Source organism: Dermochelys coriacea, chromosome 10 (assembly GCF_009764565.3).
Source record: "Dermochelys coriacea isolate rDerCor1 chromosome 10, rDerCor1.pri.v4, whole genome shotgun sequence".
NCBI lineage: Eukaryota > Metazoa > Chordata > Testudines > Dermochelyidae > Dermochelys > Dermochelys coriacea.
The window spans coordinates 7,800,894-7,826,284 of record NC_050077.1 but is presented as its reverse complement, the minus strand read 5'-3'; the positions used below and the strand labels follow the sequence as shown (position 1 = coordinate 7,826,284).

Below are 25,391 nucleotides of genomic sequence, written 5' to 3'. Positions count from 1 at the left end.
CAGCCTGACATCGCTGAAAGAGCGGAGGTGCCTGCAGGGAGACAAAAAGAAAAGGAGTACTTGTGGCACCTTACAGACTAACAAATTTTGAGTCTCTAAGGTGCCACAAGTCCTCCTTTTCTTTTTGCGAATACAGACTAACACGGCTGCTACTCTGAAACCTGCAGTGACACAGTAAGAGAAAGCATAAGGACTGTGAAGGGCTTAGTGTATCCACACAGCACTAAACTCCTGCCCCAGCATGCACTGGACTCAGTGTAAAACATGGTATGGATGATCAGGGAGCAGTCTTTTCTTTGGCTGTTCTGAAATCCTGGTAGGACGATAAAAGGGACATACCCAGTGACAAACGGGGTACCTTATCGGCCTGTGAGCGTATGCAAAATGTGGCCCCATGTGCGGCAAGTCACACCGTTCTGCTGAAGTGGGGCGGGGGGGGCGGGGGGGAGAACCACACTTGCCAACAAGTCTCCTTGAGGCAGGGAGCTAAATCAGCATTCATCTCCTTGGGTGCTATCCTCAGGAGCCTCTGCAATCAGTAGCTATGGAAGTGCAGTCCTTTGCTGACTACAGCCTTAATTTACAGCATACTTCTAGCAGAGAGAATGAGGGGAAAAACGATGTTTAGAATCCTGTGCATACATTTCAATAGGGCAAAATGATCAGATTAAAAAAAAATTCAAAGGGAAACAATGAATTATTTTATGCCATCGTTCGTTTCAATCTGCAGACTATTACTCTGCATTGCAAATGAGAGTTCATAAGTCCACCCTTATGGACACTTTGTACTTAGCGTAAGCTCTCCCAAAGGATATTAAGGGGAAAAGGGGAAAAAAAACCCTCAGAGTACAAAACCAGAGAGAAATCTAATACCCCTTCACAAAACAGTGAGAGTTAATTTGAAAAGAGTACTTATTGCATTGGCTTCACTCGACTGAGCACAAAATTCGGCTAGAGGGCTTCTGATTCTCTCTATGTACAACCACCGTTCAAAATATCATGTTCCATGTTCCATGGTAACTTACACTCGAACATTTCCCATGGATCTTTGAGGACAAGAATGTTTATGATTTTGCTGTCATCTGAAAGGCCAACAATAGATAAGGACAATTTGATCTTTATCTAATACAGGGAGTGCAGCATTCTGTTCTTCTGTCCTTGGGGATGAGATGTTCAAACTCCACAACATAACAAGCAGGAGACTAGCTCAGAAAAAGGTCTTTTTTTTTAAGCTTCTTTTACAAAGAGACTGCAGAAATAATTGGACTTGCCTTACTTTTTTCATACTGGTTCATCTAATGGACTCATTACTATACTCCACTGGAGACAGTGCAATGTGAGTGATATTGGGGGGTAGACTTGCTTTTTAGACAACAGCAAGAAAGAATCCAAAGAGCTAAATACATAAGTAGATTGGAAAAGTAGTGACTAGGATAAAGAAACAGGTATATTTTGATCACTGGGATATTTATAGCAGACACCAGTTTTAGCCTGCACGCACTTATATGTGTATGCTCAATGCAAAAGATATAACCAAAAATAAAAAACTATTAGAGTCTTTAATAGAAATAATGACCTTCTTGCATAGGAGTTTATTCTCATTTTACAGCATGGGTGTTTCACGCTAAGAGCAGCAGTGTACATAAATCCCTTGTATGAAGTCTAAGAGCGTTATACAGGAAATGGCCTTTGTCTTCACACATTTTTCTGAGAAGCATGTCTGGCAAATAGATAGGAGAGCTTTACATGTGGAACGATTTTCACAAGGATTCACACCATAATTTTCTACACTACACAAAACCGATAGAGCACAGTCAATGGACAAACTCAGAGTGGGCACATTATAAAGAAATGCTGAGTGGATAAACATATGCAGTTGACTCATTATGCACAGAAAACTATTGTGGCTAGAAGCGTCAAACTTGGAGGACAAGATTCAAGTAGATTCTGCTTTTGGTTACACTAGTATAAAACTGGCATAACACCGCTGATTTCACAGAGCCCCCAGTGAAGTCCATAGATTTATGTTAATGTAAATGAAAGAAGAATCAGACCCTCTCACTCAATACTCTGATTTCATTGTCTGTGTACCTCCAAACTTCTCATCGCAGAGTGTGGTACGGTCTAAAATGTCACTGGCTGTATCCATGATTTCAAATGAAAAGCCACTATATTTCTGTAATGGGTCCGGTAAACCGATGTCATTAAGCAGAACCTGGAGTTTTAGTAGTATTAGTGCACTTCTACAGACACACCAACAATAAACAGTATGTCAGAAGTTCACATAAAGGGCTGCCTACGTAGCTAGGCCTTGACATACAAGACCATCATAACTCCAAGCTATTTAAGGGGAAATGAACAAAGTCAACTTTTTGTGAAACCAAGCGTTCTCAACCAGCTCCTGGCATGGCTTTAGTGGCTTACTCAGAGTTGTTATGGGCTATTGGTTCAGTGAATATTAAAGAGCCACCTGGTTCATTATTCTGGAGCGCATACTGTTTACCAAGTCAGCAATTCATGGCACAAACCCTTGCCTGCTAATGATTAAGAATTCCTGGATCCTTCAACGAGATCACAGCATCAGTGCCAGTGTCCAAGCTTCCTGTCTATGCTGTTGCCTACTGCAGCACTTGCAATTTGCTCGCTTTACCTTCCGAGCAATTCCATCTCGGGGAAACAGCTGAGAAAGTTTTGGAACAATATTAGCTCCATTTAATTTGCCAGCCTTGAGAGTTAAATTACTGGATATACAGTCATTCCAAAAAAACACCAACCCAAAAAATAAACAAAAACACATCAGAAAGGTCACTTACTAGGAACAGCTCACAGTTAAGAGTGAAATCTAATTTGGGGAAGGTGCAGTAATCCCATTTTGAATTCAAGTGGCCGTGTTAGCCCAAAGCAATCTGAACAAGCATTAACCTACTTCTGCCCCCTTTCAGGGACATCTGTTGTGTGACGTTCATGATGGAAATGGGAGAGAAATGTACTCTTCCTATGTTGGATATATTCTGAGTACGTTGCAGTTTTCTCCCCATTATAGTTGGACATTAAGATAGAGCATCTTTATTATCAAAGATGGGTCTGAACCCAAACCCTCGATCCCAACTCTAGGGCTATTTGAAATCCAAACCCAGACCTGAATTTAACAGATACATTAGGAACTGCAGATCTGAAATCAACCCACCACTTCCCCCCACTCCCCATCCTCCCAAAGATTTTGTCTGTTCAAAATCTGGTTCTGAATTTTGTAGATGTATTGTCTGCTGCTGAAGACCACATGGTAATTTGGCTTCTAGATGCAGCGTTGCCCTGGCAGGCATCAAGACTCCATGGGGTCCTTTTCTCCAAGGACAAGGAATCTTCAGCCCACCAGAATAACTGGGAAGAAACTCAGTTTCCTGCCTCCATAAATAGTTTCCCCAGCATAGATAAGAATAGGGCCATAGGAAGCCAAGAGTAAGTAGCAAATGCAGGCAGAACTTGAACACAGGGTGATCAATGCAAAAAACAGGACAAACCTTAGGTGTATTTATACCCAAATGTAGGGTGGAGCATTTACCCATCTCTTCTGCTTCTCTAGCTTTCTTTGATGTTCCTCCACATATCTCCTAATTTAACCTATGAAGGCAAAGAACTTGCCTTCCAACCAGCTGTCACATCCCTTTTGGAATAGGAGCCATGTATTCATAGATTATAAAGCCAGAAGGAATCATTGCAATCAACTTCTCTGCCCTTCTGTATAATATAGGCCATAGGACTTCCCTGAATTAAAACCTGTTAGAACAGGATGGAGAGAATTCACCACGCAGTCCTTGGTAAGTTGGTCCAATGGTGAATTATTCTCACCACTAAAAAGCTGCACCTGATTTCCTGTCTGAATTTCTTTAACTTCAACTCCTGGCCAATGGATATTGTTATACCTGGCTCTGCTAGACTGAAGAGCCAATTAACAAATTTCCATTCCCCATGCAGGTGCTAAGAAACCGATAACCTAAATCGATTGAGTTCCTTGAGTCTTTCACTACAAGGCATCTTTTCCAACCCTTTAATGTTTGTGCATCAAAGGCAGAATTCACCTCACGGTTGCTGGAGAAGGTGACCAAAGCAAAGAGCACAGATTAGTTCAAGGGATGTATACATTTAATTCTGAAAAAGGGCAGGGAAACACCAGGAAGGTGGCACTAAAGGATCATTTGAAGAGGAGCAGCACTTGGGCCAGAGGCACTTTTCTGTTTCTAAAAACACTTCTGTACTTTTATGGCAGAGTCAGCACATTACATGGTGGATCTGATCTTAGGCTTCATGACTAGAGGGGAAAAAAGACCCCACCCACATATGGGAGCTGTGCCCCATTCTGGGGGAAGGGACGCCACACTTGGAAAGTGAGAAATCTTATATCATACATTTGCTGACTGGGTCTTTAGTATTTTTACTGATCAGTCTGAATTCCCGATACATCACATGCCACCAGGCTGGCAATGCATTATGAGTGAAATTCACAACCCTGTACGCAAAGCAAGAGTAACGGGTTGTGAGAAGTAGTACTACACTGGCTTTGCAGGGAATGGAAAGAGTATCTAGTCCAACCTCTCTAGAGGGATTTCTGGCCCTGCTTGCCAGTCTCTTCCCCTCCTTCAGCTCATAGGTAAACCCATGCCCACAAAATACCAGTCAGATCAGAAGGTCATCCTTGGGAAGGAGGCATACGACACAACCAACCTTACAAACAAACTTGTTCTGGAAAGGAACGAGTGTTGTATCGTAAGTCTAAAGAAACCTGGAGTTTTTTTCCCAGCCTCTCTCTCTCCCTAGTACTTATATGGTCCCGATCACTGTAGTATCCGACTGCATGGCACTCTCAGAAAGTAATTTATAAGTAGCCATGAGTCAAATGGCAGATGCCCAGGAGCCATATTGGCATCTAAGCACTAAACAGCTATTTCATACACAATATAACATGAATACACTATACTTTTGTCGAGTGTCATCTTAAAGCTAACTATTTCGTAAGTGAAACAATGGTAACTAAAAAGGAGACAGAGAAAGGTAGAGACAAGTATATTTTATTATCTCTTTTCCACTGAGCTCAAGAACTTGGTAATAAATATCCTTCAGGGGTCATCAATGGGGATAAATTTCAGTACATAGGATTTTTTTCGACCCAGACCTTGTTATGAGATCAAAACGGGGGGGGGGGGGGGGAGGAATCTTGTTGCTTCGGCTCCCCCTGCTGACCAATTTTAGAAATGACAGGGTGGCTCCAAAACAAGGCCAGTTCATTCCTCCCGCTACGAAAGACCTAACTGGGGAAAGGGTAAAATCAGGGAGATGCCTCAGGAACGGCAGGAGACCCAGCTAAAGGGAAGCCTGAGAAAGAGACTACTGGGCAACCGTCTAGTGCTCGTGTTGTCAAAGTAATTCATGCCTTAGCAACAGAAGTTTAAGAAGTAAATGCATCGTCAGCACACTCCACACTTACACAGCTTTCAAAGCACTTTATCATTCAGTGTCGTTACTCACATTTTACACAAGAAGCACAGAGGGGCAAAGTGGTTGCCGAAGGTCACACAGCAAGTCGCTTGCACAGACTAGGAACAGAAATCAAGATTCCTGGGGTGAAATGCTGGCCCCATTTTGCCACTGACTTTAGCCTGCATTGATTTCAATGGGGTCAGTCCCCTATGCTAACAAACTAGACCACCCTGCCTCCCAATTTATTAAGAGGAGCCCACTGAGCCAAATTCTGCCTCTTGGTGTAGGCAGGTTCAATTCCATTGACTTCAGCGGACCTGCCGCCTCTCAAACCCAGTCTGAATCTGGTCCAATAGTAGGAGTCTGCATTAAAATAGCAAAAAAGACAGGAGTAAAGGCTGCCGGGTGGCCAGTATCTCAAACCAATGAGCCGAAGCATTCAGGAGTCTCAGAATTAAGGCACAGAAAAGCTATAGTCTGGCTGGAGACATAATCACAGAGTGCTTTTGCCCCAGTTCTACCTGTGAGGCTACAATGGTGTAATCATGGTGGCTACTTTTGCTGTGTTAGCCCCCTCCCTCAAAGCGATAATGGAGCTGCCAGACAGATCTGAACCAGAGCAAAATTGTCAGACTCCAGCGCACAGTGGCTCTGCAAATCAGGATGGGTGGTGCGTACATCCATTTGTAAATCAAAAGCAGATTAAGCGAGAATAGCCTGAGTTTGAGTCCACGCATTTCCCTTCCAACGAGGAAACCGCCCGCTTCCCAACCAAGTGGTATCAGAGATTCTAGAACTTCTGCTAAGCCAATGATGGAGCCAGAGACACAATAGGCTCACAGCCGAATACAAAATGCCTACGAATCGGAAGATGAAATCTAAAAAACCAGCAGCATGTGGCAACTGGACAGGAAAGAGCACTTATTGGACTTCAAGCCATCTTTTATCCTGTACCAAAGTAGCTCTTACGCAACTGGTCCATTCAAAATATGCACCATCATTAACAGTCAGGCGGACGATACAGTATGCTGCTCTTTAAATACACTGTAGCGTTGTTGTAAGGACAGGGACGTCTCAAACCCTTAGATACCTCCAGAGACCCCAAGGTACAGTGTGCATCTCTTCCCTGGGTGCCAATGAAAGTGAACCTCTCAAACTTGCTTTGTAAATGTTCCCCCACAGGCTTCTAAATCTTAAATATGTAAATGGACAAAATCAGACTTTCAGCTGGTGCTGCAGGATTCTAGACCATAAAACGATACACGTTTCCGTTGCAAAATGAAAGGTGTTTCTCCTTCCTTTCATCGTTTCCTTTCTTCTGGGCACGCTTCTAATTATCTTAGCATTTTCTTTAAAAATAATCATCATCATCATCATCATCCTCCTGTAGAAAAACTTGCAGCATCTTTTGTTAACTGCTTCTAATGGCCCAGATTTTTATGATGGTAGGATAGACAGGATGGTGTGGTGGTTAGGGTGCTAATCTGGGAACTAGAAAACCAGGATTCAGCTCACTGCTCTACCAGACAGCAGACGAGTTAATTAGGGTTCGTCTACTTTGCAGCTGGGAACGTGCTTCCCAGGGCAGGGAGACAGATAGGCACCAGCATACTCAAAAGGGCAGCAGTGGCAGATGGGGCTAGCTGCCTGAGTGCAATCACACGTACTCCCTAGTTATGTACAGGGGCAGCAGCTCATGCTAGACACCCAGGCCACATGGGCCTGCATGCTAAAAATAGCATGCAGGTCTATCTTCCTGTGCTAGGAAAGGTTTCAGAGTAGCAGCCGTGTTAGTCTGTATTCGCAAAAAGAAAAGGAGTACTTGTGGCACCTTAGAGACTAACACATTTATTAGAGCATAAGCTTTCGTGAGCTACAGCATCCAAATGAAGTGAGCTGTAGCTTACGAAAGCTTATGCTCTAATAAATGTGTTAGTCTCTAAGGTGCCACAAGTACTCCTTTTCTTTTTGTGCTAGGAAACACGCTCCCAACTGCAGTGTAGACATACTCTAATTGACTTGCCCAAGGTCACTAGAGACACAAGGTGGGTGAGGTAAATGAATTCCCGTGTAGTTTGAAAGCTTATCTCTCTCACCAACAGAAGTTGGTCTAATAAAAGATATTAGTGTACCTTGCCCACCTTATGCTTAGTCTCTAAGGTGCCACCGGTACTCCTTTTCTTTTTGCGAATACAGACTAACACGGCTGCTACTCTGAAACTTGCCCACCTTGACTCTCTAATAACCTGAGACCAACACAGCTACAGCAACATTTGCCCAAGATCACATTTGCCTATGCCTAAAACGTAGGTCAACCTAGCTACGTTGCTCAGGGGTGTGAAAGAGAGTAGTTAAGCCAAGCTAAGGCCCAGTACTGATGCTAGCTCTTGAGGGGATGGTGACAGAAAACCCCCTTCGGTCGCTGTTGTGAATGGCCACACTACAGCAGCCTAGTTGCAGCCGTAGCACTTGTAGTGTAGACATAACCTGCGGCAGTACAGAAAACTGAACCCTGGTCTCCTAAGTCCCAGCTAGCACTCTGACCACCCAGCCATCCCTCCTCTCATACACAACTGTAAAAATCCGAGCCATTTGAAGTATTTAACAACGGATGCTAAGGTGACCAGACAGCAAATGTGAAAAATCAGGACAGGGGGTGGGAAGTAATAGGAGTCTATATAAGAAAAAGACCCAAAAATCGGGACTGTTCCTATAAAATCAGGACATCTGGTCACCCTAATGGATGCTGCATGTTTTCTAGAGGATTAAAACAAAAACAAAGATACTTAATGTACAGAGGAAAGAAAATAATATGAAAGAGAAACACTCTTCCCCTCCGCCAATTGTATTCGGACAACAGGCACTGCTTTGTCTCAAGAGGACAAAGTCTCCCAACTGTGTCACTGAATATCGTAGGATATCTGACCCAGATTTTAGTACCTGTTGTACGTATCAGAGCCGGCACATAGATGCTGAAACTCTGAATTTAGCTGCTAAACAGGTGCACTGACACAGACAAAATGTTACAGTCCTGACAATCGAGATCCTGGGGTGTTTTGTTATGAGTTAGCCAAGATGATAGTTGTCACATACTTGCAACAAGCGTTACGCAGCATTGTCTGAACCTACATTGCCCGACCAGGTAGAAAGTACCACAAATCCACTATGGTTTGACTAGCCACACAGATAAAAATCACCAGTAACTTTCATTTGAACATCTTTGGTCCTGCCATGAGTTGTAGGAGATGAAGACAGTTATTACTGCCTGCTTTGAAAGGCTGATGACGATGTTTAAGCAATTCTCTCCCAGCACAAAGAATGACAAAATGCATCAGACCTTGCGCTGGGACACGTAAAAGCAGATGTCAGCATGCATTTGAGACTACTCCATCACTGAATTTCCCCCAATAAAGAAATTCCTCACCACTCTATTGACCCACAAATGTATCTTTCATACCCTTATTAGATTTGACAATCTCTACATGCCCAAGCACATAATAATCACAGTTGTGTATCAGCTTTCATAAGAGGATCTCAAAGCACTTTCCTAAAGGTGGGTGAATGTTATTATCCCTAATTTTACAAAACAGAGGAAGTGGGGATTTTCAAAGTAGCCCAAGGGGGTTAGGTACTGGAGTTCCAGTGCATTTCAATGGGATTTGGGCATCTAACTTGTTTTGGCCCCTTTGAAAATCCCAGTCTGTGACTTTTGAGAGACTTGCTCAAGGTGGACTAGAACCCATGGCCACAATTTTCCAAGTTGACTGTTGGTTCTGGGTGCCCAACTCAAGACACTTTAAAGGGGCCTGATTTTTACAAAACACTGAGCAACCACCCCTCTGACAGTAGGGTCCTTTTAAGATGTCTCAAGACAGGCACCCAAAATGACTAGTCACTTTACAAAACCTAGGTCATATCACCTCCCATGTCCCATGTACTAATTCCCAGTCCCATGTACTAACACTGGACCCCATCACTGGCTCCCCAATAAAAATGCACAAGGAAGTCAGTTATATGAAGCAGAAGCTCCAGCGTGTCCCATATTTCCTTCCCATTCTTCTCTTGGATTCTGACTCAGAGAATCACAGAACATAACAGCTTATTTCATAATGGTCAGCAGCAGGCGGTAAACCGGAGGTGATGGATGCGGGGAAAAAAAAATCACTGCAAGAACATGTCCAAGAGCAACATAACTCTGTGGCCACCTGTTGGGCAGAACTGGCTTTTAATTGGCATGGCTTTTTAAAGTTTTCATCCATCGGGCTACCAGAAGAGGGAGAAGCAGCTGTGGATGCTGAAAGGCTAGATAATATGGGCCAAATGCATCCTTAGTGTATCTCCTTTGACTTCCAGTGGAGTTACACCAGGAGCAGATTTGTCCCTACGAGTTTTATGGGATTCTGTGTTAGAGGTGTGTTCTCTCTTTCACTCTCACACACACACACACACACACACACACACACACACACACACACACACACTCTTGCTTCATTTGCACATCGATCTTGATCTAAAGAAATAACCCTTGTATTTAGAATCACAGAATATCAGGGTTGGAAGGGACCTCAGGAGGTCATCTAGTCCAACCCCCGGCTCAAAGCAGGACCAAGCCCCAACTAAATCATCCCAGCCAGGGCTTTGTCAAGCCTGACCTTAAAAACTTCTAAGGAAGGAGATTCCACCACCTCCCTAGGTAACCCATTCCCATGCTTCACCACTCTCCTAGTGAAAAAGTTTTTCCTAATAGCCAACCTAAACCTCCCCCACTGCAACTTGAGACCATTACTCCTTGTTCCGTCATCTACCACCACTGAGAACAGTCTAGATCCATCCTCGTTGGATCCCCATTTCAGGTAGTTGAAAGCAGCTATCAAATCCCCCCTCATTCTTCTCTTCCGCAGACTAAACAATCCCAGTTCCCTCAGCCTCTCCTCATAAATCATGTGTTCCAGTCCCCTAATCATTTTTGTTGCCCTCCGCTGGACTCTTACCAATTTTTCCACATCCTTCTTGTAGTGTGGGGCCCAAAACTGGACACAGTACTCCAGATGAGGCCTCACCAATGTCGAATAGAGGGGAATGATCATGTCCATCCATCTGCTGGCAATGACCCTACTTATACATCCCAAAATGCCATTGGCCTTCTTGGCAACAAGGGCACACTGTTGACTCGTATCCAACTTCTCGTCCACTGTAACCCCGAGGTCCTTTTCTGCAGAACTGCTGCCAAGCCATTCGGTCCCTAGTCTGTAGCGGTGCATGGGATTCTTCAGTCCTAAGTGCAGGACTCTGCCCTTGTCCTTGTTGAACCTCATCAGATTTCTTTTGGCCCAATCCTCTAATTTGTCTAGGGCCCTCTGTATCCTATCCCTACCCTCCAGCGTATCTACTTCTCCTCCCAGTTTAGTGTCATCTGCAAACTTGCTGAGGGTGCAATCCACACCATCCTCCAGATCATTTATGAAGATATTGAACAAAACCGGCCCAAGGACCGACCCTTGGGGCACTCCACTTGATACCGGCTGCCAACTAGACATGGAGCCATTGATCACTACCCGTTGAGCCCGACAATCTAGCCAACTTTCTATCCACCTTATTGTCCATTCATCCAGCCCATACTACTTTAATTTGCTGGCAAGAATATTGTGGGAGACCGTGTCAAAAGCTTTGCTAAAGTCAAGGAAAAACACATCCACTGCTTTCCCCTCATCCACAGAGACAGTTATCTCGTCATAGAATGCAATTAGTCAGGCATGACTTGCCCTTGATGAATCCATGCTGACTGTTTCTGATCACTTTCCTCTCCTCTAAGTGCTTCAGAATTGATTCCTTGAGGACTTGCTCCATTATTTTTCCAGGGACTGAGGTGAGGCGGACTGGCCTGTAGTTCCCAGGATCCTCCTCCTTCCCTTTTTTAAAGATGGGCACTACATTAGCCTTTTTCCAGTCTTCCGGGACTTCTCCCGATCGCCATGAGTTTTCAAAGATAATGGCCAATGGCTCTGCAGTCACATCCACCAACTCCTTTAGCACTCTCGGATGCAGCGCATCCGGCCCCATGGACTTGTGCTCGTTCAGCTTTTCTAAATAGTCCCGAACCACTTCTTTCTCCACAGAGGGCTGGTCACCTCCTCCCCATGCTGTGCTGCCCAGTGCAGTAGTCTGGGAGCTGACCTCTTCATGAAGACAGAGGCAAAAAAAGCATTGAGTACATTAGCTTTTTCCACATCCTTTGTTACTATGTTGTCTCCCTCATTCAGTAAGGGGGCCCACACTTTCCTGGACTTTCTTCTTGTTGCTAACATACCTGAAGAAACCCTTCATTACTCTTAACATCTCTTGCTAGCTACAACTCCAGGTGTTATTTGGCCTTCCTGATTTCACTCCTGCATGCTCGAGCAATATTTTTATACTCTTCCTTGGTCATTTGTCCAATCTTCCACTTGTTGTAAGCTTCTTTTTTGTGTTTAAGATCAGCAAGGATTTCACTGTTAAGCCAAGCTGGTCGCCTGCCATATTTGTTATTCTTTCTACACATCGGGATGGTTTGTCCTGTAACCTCAATAAGGATTCTTTAAAATACAGTCAACTCTCCTGGACTCCTTTCCCCCTCATGTTATTTTTGTGCTTATAGGAACAAATGCATATCAAACACACCTGGTTTTAGAACACAAAGAAGGTGGCCAGCTGCCATCTGGTTGCTGTCATGAAAGCACACGCAGCCCAAATACAGAAGGACTAAGTATCAAGCCCAAGGATGAAATCCTGTGCCCATTAAAGTCAGTGGGAGTTTTGCCATTGATCGCAGTGGGGCCAGGATGGCATCCCAAGTCTTTATTCTAACACAGTGCAAAGCAAAGATGGAAAACCCAGGTCAACCACTGCAAGAAATTGCACAGGAAGAAGTTCAGTGAGACAGGCAAAGTGAGTCACTCAAATAAATTGGAGCACCCAATTGCTAAATCACCTAACCACACAGTCCGTATTTTAACACGCAAGCAACCCTTTGGCCAGCATCCCGTCATTTACGGAGCGCAGACTGCGTACTTGGCACTGTACAGAAAAACAGGCCTTGCACCAAGGATCTTGCAATCTAGTGCAGACACAGACAAAACAATTCAGACACATAGTACATTGGGTGCTAGTAAAGAAATCAAAGAGATCATTATTGACAGGCTTTGCAGGAGTGGCCTTCGGGAAGGAATGAGGAAGAAAAGCAGGTGGTTTGGTGCATGAAGGGGAGACTGACAGCATGGAAGAAGACAAAGACAAATCTGGCAGGGGAGGATACAAAGAAAGGGGGCTGGGAAGGGAAAAGGCAGAGTCAGTATCCAGCTGTTGGCCCTTGTCAAACACTTAGATTGGAAACTCTTTGGGGCAGGGACTCTCTTATTCTGTATTTTTATAGTGCCAAGCACAATGAGGGCCTGGTGCATTACTAAGGCACCTGTGTACTACAGCAAGACAAACAAAGGGGAATCAGGCTCCATTTCTAAGCCTATTTGTTTTATTAATCTAAGAAGACACAAAGGTGAATCCAGAAGTGGTGCCATTAGTTGCAACTCCATTGAAGCCAATAGCACTGTGCCCACTTATAGCAGGCCTGAATTGAGTCCAAAGTGCTCCTAAACTTGCCAAGCAAGTCTTTTGAGCACTATCGTCCCAGGCTAGGATTTTCAAAGCAGCCTAAGGAAGCTAGTGGCCCAAGTCCCCCTGGAAGTCGGCAGGAGTTGGGTGCCTGAGGCCTCCATTGAAAATCTCAGCCTAAGCATTCAGTTATCATAGCAACAACTACTATAGAAAACCCTCAGACAGGTCATGTTCCCAAACAGAATACACTGTGATAACTCACAGGAGCGTTAGTTACTGGATATTACTGCCCAGAAATAAGCAAGCACAATACTTAAGCCCCATCTCATGGCAACACTGAGTATGTAGTGCCTGGCGAGGTGAATGTACATGGATACATGTAGATACTGGGGTGTGGGCAGTCAGGCCTAGCGGACGGAACAGGGTTGGAACCCAGGAAACAAAATCAGAGTCAGAACCTGAGCTAGGGCCAGGCTGATGCCAAGAGTCAGGGCTGCGGTTGGGGTCAGGACTCATGCCATAGGTTGAGCCAGAATCAGGAAGGAGTCACACTGAGGGTCAGGACTGGAGCTAGACAGCCATGCCAAGGGTCAAGCCAGAGTCAGGAACCAGAGGGCAGTGCTGGGTCAAGCCAAAGTCAGAGTCAGACAGCAATGCCAAAGGTCAAACAGGAGTCAGGGAACTGTAGCAGGGTCAAACCAGAGCCAGGAGTCAGGGGCCAGTATAGCAGCAGATCCAGAGTCCACTCAGCTGCTCAGACAACTTCCTGTGCCTCTATCTGGCTTAATTAGTGCATCTGGGCCAAATGGTGGGGATGGACCCTCTGATGGGTCAGAGTTCTACGAGCCCCCTTCCCTGCTGGTGCCAGAGAGCTGTCAGTTAGCAGTGATAGTCTGGGTACCACTTGGGGACCCCCCCAGAGCTGGATTCGAGTCCTGCAATCCCTCATGATACATTCCAGAGCAGCATTAGCAGCAAGCAGAGAAGTTTAAATCAGCTGGCCATCTGCAGCTGCGCGGTAGATAATAACAGCCCCATCAGATCCATTGCACCCGAAGAAATACCCAATTCCACTTTAAAAATGATAAGCACACACCTATGTCTGGCTCCTTTTTATGGCTCCATCCTCAGCCCTCCCCCTGCTACCAGAAAGAGACTCTCCATATTTTGTCTGCAATGCCACCTACTGGTGAAGGCAAAGTGGTTCAATTGTTAGCATGGACCCAGAAGAAGCACTTGAAGTTTCTGCTGGTACATCTCCTCTCTCTTTTCTTTAAAAGCAGACAAGCTGGTGATACAAAACTGTGTTAGCTCTTTAGCCATCCCTCAAGGTATTCACAAACATTCCAAGAGTCAGAAATCCAAACCCTTAGGAATCCTAGCCAGCAAACTCAGAAACAAAACAAGAGCATGGAGCATATTTTTTCCTCTTTCTTAAATGAGGTTTTCCCCTAGAGTTCATGTTTTCCGAACAGACCAGCGTCTGAATTTTTTTTGGGGGGGAGGGGGGAGGAGTTATGCTAAATAATTATTCCAATAAGGAATTCACATGGCATGTTCATTTTAGAGGTACAGACACTAACTAGACTCTTTAATGAATGACCTGAAAAATTAGGGAACTTCATGCTGAAAATAAGGCTCTTTTAGGGCAGCTCAAGTTGGGCATCCAAAAATCAGGGCACCTAAAATCACTGGTCACGTTTGAAAACCTTGGGCCAAAATTCCACTTTGAGTCTAATTTCCATAAATGCTTCCAAGACAGAAGCATCCTCCACTGACTTCAATGGAGCTACAATAATTTGTATTAGCTGAGGATTTGCCCCTAGATGTACCCAGGGAGAAAGGGTAGTCAAGGCACATGGCTTATAGTCAGACATGGGTTCTAGTCCCTACTCTGCACAGACTTGCCCTGTGACCTTCTAAATGAGGGATATTAATAATACCTCCCTATCTGATAAGTGTGTTGTGAAATTAAAATTGATTAATGCCTATTAAGAGCTTTGTGACCCTGGGATGGACAGTGCCCTATCACACTGCAGGTGCCACCGGGCATAACACAACAGCAGCTACCAATGTTGGTTTCGTGCATTCAGCCATGCCCAGAATCCATAAGCACCGAGTTGTGGCCTATGCAAAAACCGATTTGCTGGACTTCAGGAGATGACGGAAAACGTGTTCACTTGGTTTAGCCTTTCATTGATTGGTTTTGTTTCCTTAATGCCCCATGACTTGATTGTCAGCATATTTTTGGCAGCAGCAGCAGGTGACTTATCTAACAAATCATCCTGGGTGGCTAATGCAGTTTGTTTTTATATTTGTAACTATTAGTGCCTGGCTGCCATGATAATAGGTGCTGTATAAAGGACTGAATATGTTTATCATTTCCTCTTGCTCACCTCCTGCTATGCACCTCCCAAGCACCACTCCTAACTCCCCTCTCCATCCTTCTCATCTTCACACCTTCTGAATTGTCTTTACACTTGGCACTGCCTCCCACTCCTCAGCAGTGAGCAGCCTTCCCTCTCTTCATTCAGATACCCTCGGAAACCGCTCTGCTGCAAAAGCCTTGATCTTCACCACCTCCCGACTGATCCTCCAGCCGGTGTGTCTTATACCTACCTCTACTGTACGGTCTACATCTGATCCAGGGCCCAATCCTGCAGCCCTTACTAATGTGAGCCATCCCATTGAAGTTAATTCAGGAGTTTTAAGGAATAACGGAACAGGCCCTTTGATTTAAGGAACTCAAGACAGGGACTGCGTCTTCTTTGTTTAGAACCAGTGCACAATAAACAGGGACAAAAGGAGATGCCAGATAATTCCGAGTTTTAAGGCATTATGGCACAACTGCATCTCAATGTATTAGAAGTGATGCTAATCTTTTTCTAAAGAGGGATCATGCCAACTTCCTAAGTAGCTCTTTTCGCAGTAATTCAGCAGGAAACGCAGGGTTATTTGATGCAATTGCTAAAGGATCATAGCAGCTGCAAATAGAACAAGGTCCCTGGGCTTCCAAATTCCATGGCATTCAATGACGTTAATTTCACTTAGTCAAAGGCGTCGCATGCTGTTCTCTGTTTTGCAGACATAAAGCTGGAGTGGCTGTGCCAAAGTCAGGGAGTTATTCTCCAGTTGCACACCAATGTAACAGAGACACAATCTAGCTCTGGCAGGCTTAGGAGATGAAGAATTTTTGAAGTAACAAGAACAAAATGAAGAAAAATCCTTACTGCATTTCCTCCTCTGTTTGGCCTCCTGCGGAGAAGAAATGTACGCCATGGCCTAAGCAACCTGCAACAGAGCCAGGTGGGCAGACAGCGAGACCTAGATCCTGCAACTTGCTACAGGAGGTGTAAGGCTGTAGCACAAGTGCAAGCAGCAACACCACACAGGCACATGCAAGGATAGCAACCTCCAGTCTGACAGGTAATAAGTTTCAAGCCACTCTCCCTTATTCACAGGGTTCAAGGGAGCAGGTTGGGGCAAGGCGTGGGCGAGTCGGAGGCAGCAGGAGCTTAAATGTGAACCTCGTTGTGCTAAAATAAGGCATCAAGCTAAGCACTCCCTTTCCTGGGTCTCGCTGATGCTCCTAGGCAGGAATAATCTGACAGCAGTGCTCTTTTTACTGAATCAGGCCCAGACTGCTCCTGAACTGGAAGGCTGCGCTCTGCAGGCAAGTCTTTGCTTTATTCATCCCTTATTAATTGTGTGTTTCTAAGCCCAACTTTCCACACCTGCACTGGGAGAATCAAACTCTCAGGGAGAAAGCACTCAACTTGCATCACAGAGTCCATCCCATCCCTTCGCAGCCCTCCCATGTTCCCAGAGCACTAAACACACCCTTAAGGGAGAAAAAGAAAGTCGGGGGCTGAAAATCCTCCAAGCTTCTACTAAGCGGGAAAAAGACACCAACTGCCAGGTGGAATCAGAGACTAAATGACCGGTCGGGAAACCAGGCCAAACACAGTCACTGCCCCAGATGGCATCCAAAATGAACAACCAAGTTAATATCTACCGGCTTGGGAACGGATAGCACTTAAGTTCCCTCTAAGCTGTGCAGCAGCCTATCAAGGGCCACGGTGGTGAGAAGCACCTCTTCCCCAGGTGTGGAGCTGCCGCAGTGGAGAGAGGCACCTGTCCCCAGGTGCTGCTGCAGCAAGAGAGGGCTGGGGGGAGTCCGCTTTCCTTGCTGCAGCCCCAGGGCACCCTACACCCAAAACTCCTCATCCTCGCCCCCCCGCCTCCACCAGAGCCCACACCCCCAGCCGGAGTCCTCACCCCCCCACCCACACTCCAACTCTCTGCCCCAGCCTGGAGCCCCCTCCCACATTCCAAACCCCTCGGCTTCACTCCCTCCACACGACCTCCATATTGGTGCACATCACAAAATTCATTCCACACGTGCCTGGGAAAAGTTAGAGGGAAGATTGGATAGCACACTTACCACGTTCCAGAAAAGTGGGTTAAAAGCAATGCAAAGGACAGCAGCAGCGAAGGTGGAATCGGTCAGTTTGACATAGCTGAGCAGCAGCGTCATGGCCGAGGAATCAACCTGCGGGAAAGGAACAAAGTCAGCAGGGGCATCCGTCTCGCATTGTCACTAGTTATCTTCTAGATTGCGTCTTTTAGAAGGCTAAATACAGGCCCATGGGGAGGGTAAATCAGATTCTTCCAGTAACTGAGTCTACTGCAGTATATTCCTGCCATATAAATGTCTGCAGTCCTATCCCTGTGCATTCTGGTCCCATAAGCTCCCACAAGCTAAGCAGGGTTGCAGTGAGTCAGTACTTGGACTGGAGACTTCCAAAGGACATTGAAGGAAATGTACAGTTCAGCAGAAGGCACCTCCAGGCTGGGGGGCACTAAAGGATGCTGTGCTGCTAGAAGCACCAACAAAAGAGATAAAGTTGAAATCATGAAGAACCCACAGCTTGGTTTATTTGGGTAAAAGGGTCCCATTATCACCTGTGCCCTGCTGAAATCTGGACTCTGAAGTCGCATTCTAGATTCCCTCCCGAGCTGGATATCGTATTCTTCTTCACTTCCTGTCCTAAACTGTGGTGAAGCATTACTGTGCCATGTGTAACCCCAGAACTGGCTTCAGTGGCATTCAGTGGTGGACGAATCCTTTTGCTGCCCCCAAGGGATGTTGGAAAGGTATGCAAAGTGCTTTGTGGCGTTAGGATGCTAGGTACTAAATATGGACAGCGTGTGACCCTAATACCGAGCCTCCTGCCCCTCACTGGATTACTGAGCGCTTCTGAAAATCATGCCACAAGTGCTTGCCAGACCAGCAGAAGTTGTAAGCGCTCAGAGACAATGGCGTCAACCACTTCCATCCTGTCATAGAATATCAGGGTTGGAAGGGACCTCAGGAGGTCATCTAGTCCAACCCCCTGCTCAAAGCAGGGCCAATCCCCAATTTTTGCCCCAGATCCCTAAATGGCCCCCTCAAGGATTGAGCTCACAACCCTGGGTTTAGCAGGCCAATACTCAAACCACTGAGCTATCCCTCCCCCCTGTAGATTTCTCATCTGTGATTTAGACACAACTAAAACATGTTTAAGGGGGAGGGGTGGTATTTGGGTAGGCACCACAAGGGTGTGTTGTGCGGAAAATCCAAATATATGTTCTGAGCTAAATAAAAGGGGATGGTATTTCATAATGCCTCAGCTCACTACCAGGGAGGAAAGGTGGTCTTGTGGTTAAAGCTGGACTGAGACTCCAGAGATTTGGGCTCAGTTCCCAGTTCTGCCACAGACTTCCTGTGTGACCTGCTAGTCACTACCCCAACTCCAGCCTTCAGGTTTTCCTTCTGTGAAGTGGGAATTATACCTACCTGCCTCTTCGGGTGTCTGGAGAATAAATTCATCCATGTTTGCGAGTAAAGCGGATCAGGATCTTTTGAGCAAGACATTTTTCATCAAAAAAAAAGGGGGGGGAGGCCTTTTTTGAAAGATAAAATTGTTGATATTGTCAATTTTTCTGTAAAAACTCTTCCCACCTTTATTCCCCCTCCCCGATTTTTTTTTTAATTGAAAACAGCTCAATTTGGGGGTTAGCAAAACCAAAACATTCTGCAAACCACTTTGAAAAACAGTTCAGAACAAAAAAACCCCACAAAATAGGTCTGTTTCAAACAGTTCTGAAGCTAAGACCACTTCAAGCCATCAAAGGTTTTCACTTTTTGAACCACTCTGTTGGTGAGGCACTCAGATACTATGGTGAAGGAGGGGCCACACAAAGACTAGATGGGAGCTCCAAATGCAGTCTGATTCTTAGAGCCAATATCTCAGATCCCACCGTGCAAGTAATATCAATATTTAAAAGAGAGCAATGACTGCAAGAGGTCTCTTCCCTGAAGGGTACCCAGTACACTAAGCATGAAATAGCTTCATCTTGCACACACAGAGAAAGGAGCTCACTTGCACTCCTGACCGCCTCGTGGGTCCTCTGAATTATCTGGAATTGCAGTGCGATTCGTGAAGAGCTGGGCCATTAGATCAGATGCAATTTATTTACAACTCAACCCCGTTTTTGCAAGGCAAAAGTGCCGCGGAGAACTGAATTCTCTCAAGCCTCAGGAATCCACTCCCGCATTGTGCTCTTGCAGCAGCAACCTGTCTGTGCTTTTCACTTTAAAGCTAGAATTACACAAGCTATTTCACAGGGCGTCTTTCAGATGCTTTACAATCACGGACAAATGGGGAATTACTAAATCCAGAAGGAGGCCGCAAGGGTTCACTTACAGAATGTTTCCTAACATTACAGTGCTTGAAAGCAGCTACAGTAGGGTAACCAGATATCAAATGTGAAAAATTGACATGAGGTGGGAGGTAACAAGTGCCTATATAAGACAAAGCCCCAAATATCAGGACTGTCCCTATAAAAATCAGGATATCTGTGCACCCAAAGATACAGGAATAGCTCACACAAGGCCTGATCCTGCCCTTCCTTGCCCAGACAGAACTCCCAATGGAGGCTCAGGCCTATACTGGATACCAAGACCTACGTAATATCCATCCCCTATTCTCCAGTCCCACTGCAACCCTTCTATTGTGCCTTGACTCACACCATCCACCAGGCTTCTGTGCCTCTAATTTCTCCCTCCACATCCCCAGCATATACAAAATGCTGTGAGTAAACCCATCTTCCTCTCCCTGGTCACACAGCCATATTCCTCTCCCCTATACCAGCTAGGCCTCGCCTTTCACGCCATGTTCTAACATCTCATGGTCGCAGTCCAGGCACCAGGCCTGCTCCATTACTGCCGACATCTTCCTTCCTCCTAACTCCTACCAGCAAGCTGCACTCCATGTCAACCACCATCTGCCACTCCTCTCCAAGCCTCCTTGCTGCCCCCAAAAAGGTCAGATCCATGGAACCAGAACCTGCAGAGCTTGGGACAACTGGCGTTCCTGCATCACCGCTGGAGGCCAGGGAGAGCCACACCCAAGGAGCACTGTGGAAGTTAGGCACCCCAGGAAGTGCTGCCCAAAGGATCAGAGCAACAGCACCCTGTGGCCTTCTGATTGGCCCATGTTCTCTATTTAACTCTGGAGGCCAGTCCTAAGAAGTTGTCTGGGTAACCATGAAGAGGTCTGGCTTGCTAGGACTCCACACCTCCAGTCTCCAACCTGATCCTGACTCGGACCCTGACCCTTTCCTATCAATCCTAGCTCTACCGATTACTGCCAGGTGCCCAGTTTTCCCCCTGAAAGTCCAGTCGAAAAGGGGACCTGACAGTGTCCAGTCAGATCTACTGACCGGACACCCAAAGTCCGGCTACTGCGAGCGGGGGAGGCGCCAGGTCATCACCCTCATCAGCCCCTACTCAGCCAGGGCCGCCTCCTACCTTCATCGGGTGGCTGCAGCTCCCAGCCCCGGTTCTGCAGGAAAGTCCCTCCTGACCCGGGCGGAGGGGGTGGGAAGGGAAAAGCAGAGAGTGATGGGGGCAGAGAGGGGTAGGGCCATGAGGTGGGTCAGGGGTGGGTCCTCGGGGGGAAGAGGCAGGACAGGGGAGCTTCTAGCACTCCTGCTGGAGTGTCCGGTTTTTAAATATTACCAAGTTGGCAACCCTCGATTACTGTGATCCCTGCTGGCTGACCTTGTGGCGGTCCTTGACTTGTGGACACGAGGCTAGACCAGTCCTCCTTTCAGTCAAGTATCTCCTTAAAAGACAAGGATTCTCAGCGTTAACCAATGGTCCTCCTTCTAATAATCCAGTGCACAACATGTCCAGACTGTATGGTCTGTACCTAATTTAAATTCTAAGCCCTGAGAGGCAAGGACAGGGACTTCCTCTCCCCCCCCACCATTTCATGCAGCACTGAGCACCCTGTCAGTACCTGGCTTGTTGACCTATTAACTCATTGTCAGTAACATCATTAATAGGCGGCTGAATTTCTTTTCTCCTCCAGAACCCATCAAATTCACTGCCACCAGCATGAAACAGATTCAGCTGTGCTTTCGCAGGCCAAGGGGGGAAACTCATTCATAGACTCAGATATTAAGGTCAGAAGGGACCATTATGATCATCTTGTCTGACCTCCTGCACAATGCAAGCCACCAAATCTCATCCACCCACTCCTGCAATAAACCTCTCACCTATGTCTGAGCTATTGAAGTCCTCAAATCATGGTTTAAAGACTTCAAGGTGCAGAGAACCCTCCAGCAAGTGACCCATGCCCCATGCTGCAGAGGAAGGCGAAAAACCCCCAGGGCCTCTTCCAATCTGCCCTGGAGGAAAAAATCCTTCTTGACCCCAAACATGGCGATCAGCTGAACCCTGAGCATGTGGGCAAGATTCACGAGCCGGATACTCAGGAAAGAATTCTCTGTAGTAACTCAGATCCCACCCCATCTAACATTCCATCACAGGCCATTGGGCCTATTTACCATGAATAGTTAAAGATCAATTAATTGCCAATATCATGTTACCCCATCATACCTTCTCCTCCATAAACTTATCGAGCTTAATCTTGAAGACAGATAGGTCTTTTGCCCCCACTGCTTCCCTTGGAAGGCTGTTCCAGAACTTCACTCCTCTGATGGTTAGAAACCTTCATCTAATTTCAAGTCATTAGGATGGTATCTCTCCAAGGGGTTTGTACTGTTACAAAATTAAAACAAACGAAGCACAATCTGAACTCAGTACCACATCAGTCACTAAGTAACTGTATGTGTAAGACAAGAAAGACTCATGTCAGCAAAAGGGCTGTTCACTTTCCTCCCAAAGATAGCAACAGAAATCACAGTCACTGCGGGACTTGCAAAGGGGCGCTCTAAAAAAGGGGGATAGAAGAGTTGAAACAGGGCCTAGATTATACTATGGCTCTTCCCAAAGGCCTGGATCAGGACCAGGGCCCTGTTGTGTTAGGCGCTGTACAGACACAGGCCCTGATCCAGCATCATACCATGCACTTTACAAACAGAGGGGGCACTCTTGCAATGGGTCACTGCATTGATGTCAGTGAGGCTGTCTGTAGACTCAGCAGTCCATCCATTGTAGGATCATGGCTCTAGAGGTAGACACAGTCCCTGCGCCTTGATGAATTTACAATTTAAAAAGGCAAATATCAGAGAGAGGATAGGGGAAGAGGATCACATTTTTGCACACGCACTATTCTTTATTTCGTTTAGTAATTACACAGATAAGTAACAGCTTTCCCCAGTTGCTCATCAGCCAAGCCACTGGATAATTTTTTGTAAACATTATGCTGGGAGTCACACTTCAGTTATAGGAGTGATGGAAAAACCAGGTAAGCTAAATGGAGTGGATTCTCAGTGCCCATCTAAAGCGACCTTGCTTGGACTGATTCTACTCCCATTAGGCTCGACCGTCTAAGTCACTTATAAGACAATAGTATCTAAAATATACACAGTAGACCACACTGAGCCCTAGAATAGATGGATGTACCTCCACTGAAGTTAAGGGAGTTCCACCTGCTTTACACAAGGGCTTCGCTGACCGAATATATCCAGGTAAATATTGAAACTGGCACCCTAAAAAGCCACTGAAATAAAGGGTGAAATAGTATGTCACTAGTTTCGTAGGCAATGAAAATACCACAACTACTCACAGATATATCTATGCACGGGGAAGAACTAAGTATACCCTGGAGATTTCTTCCAATGCAAATAAATATGAAAGCAGACACACAAACTATTATACTAATTTCCTAAAGCCGGAGTGTACCATTCACCAGAAGCACATTGGTTTGTTTTCAGCATAGTTTGATGAAGTAACATATGGTTTGTGTGACACAGCGCTCCTGCTTTCACATTTTTGCTCATCTTTACAACAATACAAGTTACAGAATGCCCGTCTGCAGCAATATGGGGTTCCGACTACCGAGAGCCCCAAATAACGCTCACCGAAGTCAGCAGGACTGGAGAGTGCTCAGCAGCTCACAAGCAGGAGGATGGCCTATAACAGCTGAGAAAACAACCTCCCCCTCCTTCCTGCTTTGATTCTCAATATGGAGCAAAGCAGCTGCAAGAGTTACAATGTAAAACACAAGACACAATACTCTGCCAAAATGTTGTCAGATCATTTTAGGAATGTTCAATCCTCCTAAACCACTGATATTTGCAATAATACAGGGATGGGGTGAGCTGAGGGACTAAGAGCAGTGCTTCCATACAAATTGTTATTAAACTCTGCAGAAAGACTTCTGAAAGAGACAATAAATACTTGGCTATTAATGGCTTAGTTGTAACTGCCAGTGCACTGATAGCAAAAGCAAATGATGTGAGGTCAACATAACCCCAAAGCAGCAGTTAATGACAGATAAAGGCCCTTTCCCTCCACCGCCTCCCACTAAAGCCGAGCTGGTCCCTAGCCCTGCACTAATTTCAAAGGAATAACGGGCAGGGGGGAGAGGGGGAGGAGAAGATATTTATCAGTGCAGCTCTGCACAGAACATAAGAATGCTGATGGATGACAATATTTTTGTATGTTAGTGTAGGGTCATAACTATGATTTCCTACGGTCAGATTCTGTTGTGCAAAACAGTCTGGTTAACACTGCTGCCTCACATAGAACTGCCCCTGATTTTACCTATTTATCCCTAAATCAGGAAGCACAAACTGAAATCCACTGACAAACTAACTGCCTCACCCCACCCCTGGGGGAGGGGTGTGGGGGTGTGTGTTACAGATCAGGGAAGCTAGTTAACGCACACGATTAGCTGCTCTCTAAGCCCTAGATTTAAATCGTAGCGAATGAACACACGCCTCGTGCTTCCCCCACCACACACACAAAACCACTGCACAAATGAACAGCAAAATTTGCAACCAATACCTTGCTATAATCCAAATTATTCAGTCCTCCACAGCAGTCCAAGTGGGATGGCAAAGCACCACCTGCCAGCATTCAAAGTTCAGCTTATCTCCTAAACTGACCAGCCCCTGAGCATTTTATAACCTGTGTGGACACAAGCCATCCCCAGGCTGGGGGTGAGGGGCATTCAATGGAACCTCTGGACACCCTCACCCCTGATCAGCTGTGACAGCCCTTCCCCCCAGCAAGCACCCAGCCCTGCTTCCTGGTTACCACTTTAAACCCTGCCAGGGCTTTCTGGGAAGTGTAGTTTCCTCCACCCAGGCTTCCCAGCTGCTTCTCTGCAGAGAACTACAAGGCCCAGAGGACACAGGGTGGCTGAGTGCTTAGCAAAAGCCTCCAGACCCAAAGGAGCATGTTCCAGTGCAGCTGAGCTAGAGCTAATTCTCCCCTGGGTTAGAGCCACTGGACCCAGGGAGTCAGGCCAGGGCGGGATGGAAATTAAGTTGGGAATCACTGACCTTTTATAGTACGGTGCCACCTTCTGCCGGCTGGAGGGGTTTGGTGGGGCCGACTCGGTGGGGCTCCAGCAAGGCAAGGCTGCACTGGACTTCGCCCTGTGGTTAGGCAGTTGTCCAGTTGCGTGGCGGTCACAACCAGTGCCAGGGAGGAGGGGGCAGATCGATAGGTCCTTCCCAAAGTCTGCAGCCAGGCTGGGGCTTTCATCCTTCTTTATCACAGTCAGCTCAGGACAGGGACCGTGCCTCTGAACGTGCCTGCGTGGCACCTAGTCCAATGGGGCCAATCCTGATTGGCGCCCTTCCACAACACAAGACGGTTGATCCTGTGAGGTGACCACCCCTCTCCTCTGGTATTGATTTCAAGGGTTGCTCTGGTTGGTTCTCAGCCCCTCCCAGGGTACAACTGGGGCCTGATCTGGTGGTTTTATAGGCAGGACCAGCCTTATGTTTTGCAAATTTCCATGCACAGTAAGAAGAGCAGGGTCCTATCTATCTCCTAACAGAACAGCATAAACCTCCCT

The 25,391-nt window shown here is 46.1% G+C and overlaps 1 protein-coding gene across 7 annotated transcripts in view; it reads right to left on the bottom strand.

Annotated features, from left to right (window-relative positions):
• Nucleotides 1-24,638, bottom strand: part of PEMT (phosphatidylethanolamine N-methyltransferase) — a 94,365-nt gene extending 69,727 nt beyond the window's left edge. Inside the window, exons 1-4 of one of the 7 annotated variants that reach the window (XM_038419825.2) lie at nt 24,371-24,633; nt 22,016-22,177; nt 21,173-21,236; nt 17,510-17,617 (exon numbers count right to left, since the gene is read on the bottom strand). In XM_038419825.2, coding sequence (XP_038275753.1) covers nt 17,510-17,602 — 93 coding nt within the window. In that variant the 5' untranslated portion in view covers nt 17,603-17,617; nt 21,173-21,236; nt 22,016-22,177; nt 24,371-24,633. Of the gene's footprint in view, nt 1-17,509; nt 17,618-18,904; nt 18,984-21,172; nt 21,244-22,015; nt 22,178-24,370 lie in introns of those variants that run through there. The other 6 variants (XM_038419824.2, XM_043493447.1, XM_038419822.2 and 3 more) reach the window with 6 other exon arrangements.
• Between the last annotated feature and the right edge of the window lie 753 nt (nt 24,639-25,391).